Source organism: Acomys russatus, chromosome 28 (genome assembly GCF_903995435.1).
Source record: "Acomys russatus chromosome 28, mAcoRus1.1, whole genome shotgun sequence".
Classification (NCBI taxonomy): Eukaryota; Metazoa; Chordata; class Mammalia; order Rodentia; family Muridae; genus Acomys; species Acomys russatus.
Window position 1 is genome coordinate 37825284 of NC_067164.1, and position 2309 is coordinate 37827592.

A 2309-nucleotide genomic window follows, 5' to 3' on the forward strand; every position below is an offset into this window, starting at 1 on the left:
AGGATGCATCATCCACACTAGAGAAGAAGGCAATTGGTTCAACGTGACTCAGTAATCAGTGTTAGCTCAATCTTTGAGAGTCTTACCTTGAATAATTTATTTTAGCCATATTTAATCAAAGCATAATTTGGAAATAAAAGTTTTCCATTGATAATTAACTCAATCTCATGTTCACAACAAAGCTTAAGACATGACTACATTGGAACTCTTTGTAAAGTACAAGTGACATTTTTCATAAAGATAGACTCTGTAGGTGCTCAAGACAAACAACGTCATGATAAAGATCTGGGGGAGGATAGGGCTATAGATTCAGACCAATAGCTCAATATAAAGGTCTGGGAGGTCAAGGGTGTCCTGGCCACACAGATAACACAAAGGTCGCCAAGCTATTAACACATCTGTTCCCAGCCTTCTGAGCAGAAAACAGGTTAAACATCTCTCCATGTGAAGAGAGAAGCATGTATGTTTAATGTTCCTAGTTTTCCTAGTGGTTATGTGTCAGAACAAAAACCTACACACTTCCTACACATTTGTACAGAAAAATCACCCATGTCCATAAAATAATAGTAATTTACATTTTAAGTAGATCTAAATAAAATTAATAGTAATAAAGTGTTAGAGGAGACCAAAGACTACATATACCATCTTGATAGATGAAAATGACATAATTTAATAAATGAGTGACATAAAAGATATAGTTTATATATGCAATTACAATATTCTACACCTTTATTACTTCAGTACTAAGCTTCAAATAGTTTCACTTTTTAAAAAGACTTATCATCTTGCCCAGCATATCTTTAAAGGCTATTTTCACTTGCTTGTTTCTGAGTGTGTAGATGAATGGGTTTAACAAAGGTGCAACAGAGGTATTTAAGACAGCCACTCTCTTATTAAAATTTGCAGCATCTTTTACAGAAGGATTGATATACATGAACATACAGCTTCCATAAGAAAGCGAGACCACTATCATGTGAGAGGAACATGTAGAAAAAGCTTTCTTCCTCTGTTGAGTAGAAGGGATCCTCAAGATGGTCCTGATGATGTGTATGTAGGAGAGAAACACTAGCAGCAAGGTGAAGATGAGGGTCACAGCAGCCAGGAGGAACTGGACCACTTCTATGAAGTGTGTGTCTGAACAGGATAAATGCAGCAATACAGTGTAGTCACAGCAGTAGTGATTGATGATGTTGGATGCACAGAAAGGCAACTGGACAGTCATCGCATGTGGAACAGCAACAACTATAAGCCCGGAAAGCCAAGAACTGAAAACTAGTTGAAAGCAAAGTCTCCTGCTCATGACAGTCGTGTAGTGCAGGGGTCTGCAAATGGCAGCATAGCGGTCATAGGACATAGCTGCTAAGAGGTAAAATTCGGTTGCCCCCAGAAGGATTGCGAAGAAGTACTGTGTGAAGCAACCAGCAAAGGAAATAGTCTTGTCTCCGGTTCCAATATTCACTAACATTTTGGGGACAAAGACAGAGGTAAAAGATATCTCCAGAAATGCAAAATTTTGGAGGAAGAAATACATAGGCGTCTGGAGGCGGTAGTCCAACAAGGTCAAGAGAATGATGGCTGAGTTTCCCGTGACACTTAAGACGTAAGTCAGCAGTAGAAAGAGAAAAAGCACAGCTTGAAGGTTGACATCATTTGTCAATCCAAGAAGAATGAACTCTGTCACTGATGTGTAGTTTGACATCATAAACTTCAGGCAAAGAAAAACAGAGCATAACAACAACAAAGTTGAAATGAAGGTTAATGTGTTTTCAATACAAAATCAGAATCTACAACTAAAAGCAAGTGTTTCAAACTCTGAATCTTTTCCTGTAATTTGTTTGTTAAGTTAATTACACAAGAACAATAAAAGGCTCTCAATGTATTTACCCATTTACTTCAGAAATAATGAAAGTCCTCGTACTTAGGGACTAGGTGTTATTTCTTCTAAATTATATCAGCATATATTTTCTCACTGGCATAGGTTTCTTTTCTGTTCTGATCTTCTTTTTAAATATATTTTATTAATTTATTCATATTACATCTCAATTGTTATGCCATCCCTTGTATCCTCCCATTCCTCCCTCCCTCCCATTTTTTCCTTACTCCCCTCCCCTATGACTGTGACTGAGGGGGACCACCTTCCCCTGTATATGCTCATAGGGTATCAAGTCTTTTCTTGGTAGCCTGCTATCTTTCCTCTGAGTGCCACCAGGTCTCCCCCTCCAGGGGACGTGGTCAAATATGGGGCACCAGAGTTCGTGTGAAAGTCAGACCGCACTCTCCACTCAACTGTGGAGAATGTCCTGTCAGGT

The 2309-nt window shown here is 38.6% G+C and overlaps 1 protein-coding gene across 1 annotated transcript; it reads right to left on the reverse strand.

Annotated features, from left to right (window-relative positions):
• Nucleotides 1-760: 760 nt before the first annotated feature.
• Nucleotides 761-1699, reverse strand: LOC127210980 (olfactory receptor 2AP1-like). The gene has a single exon (XM_051170781.1). The coding sequence runs from the start codon at nt 1697-1699 to the stop codon at nt 761-763; it is 939 nt and encodes a 312-aa protein (XP_051026738.1).
• Nucleotides 1700-2309: the final 610 nt, after the last annotated feature.

Excerpts from the sequence above, each read along its gene's own strand:
- LOC127210980 (XM_051170781.1), bottom strand. The coding sequence starts at position 1,699 with ATGTCAAACTACACATCAGTGACAGAGTTCATTCTTCTTGGATTGACA.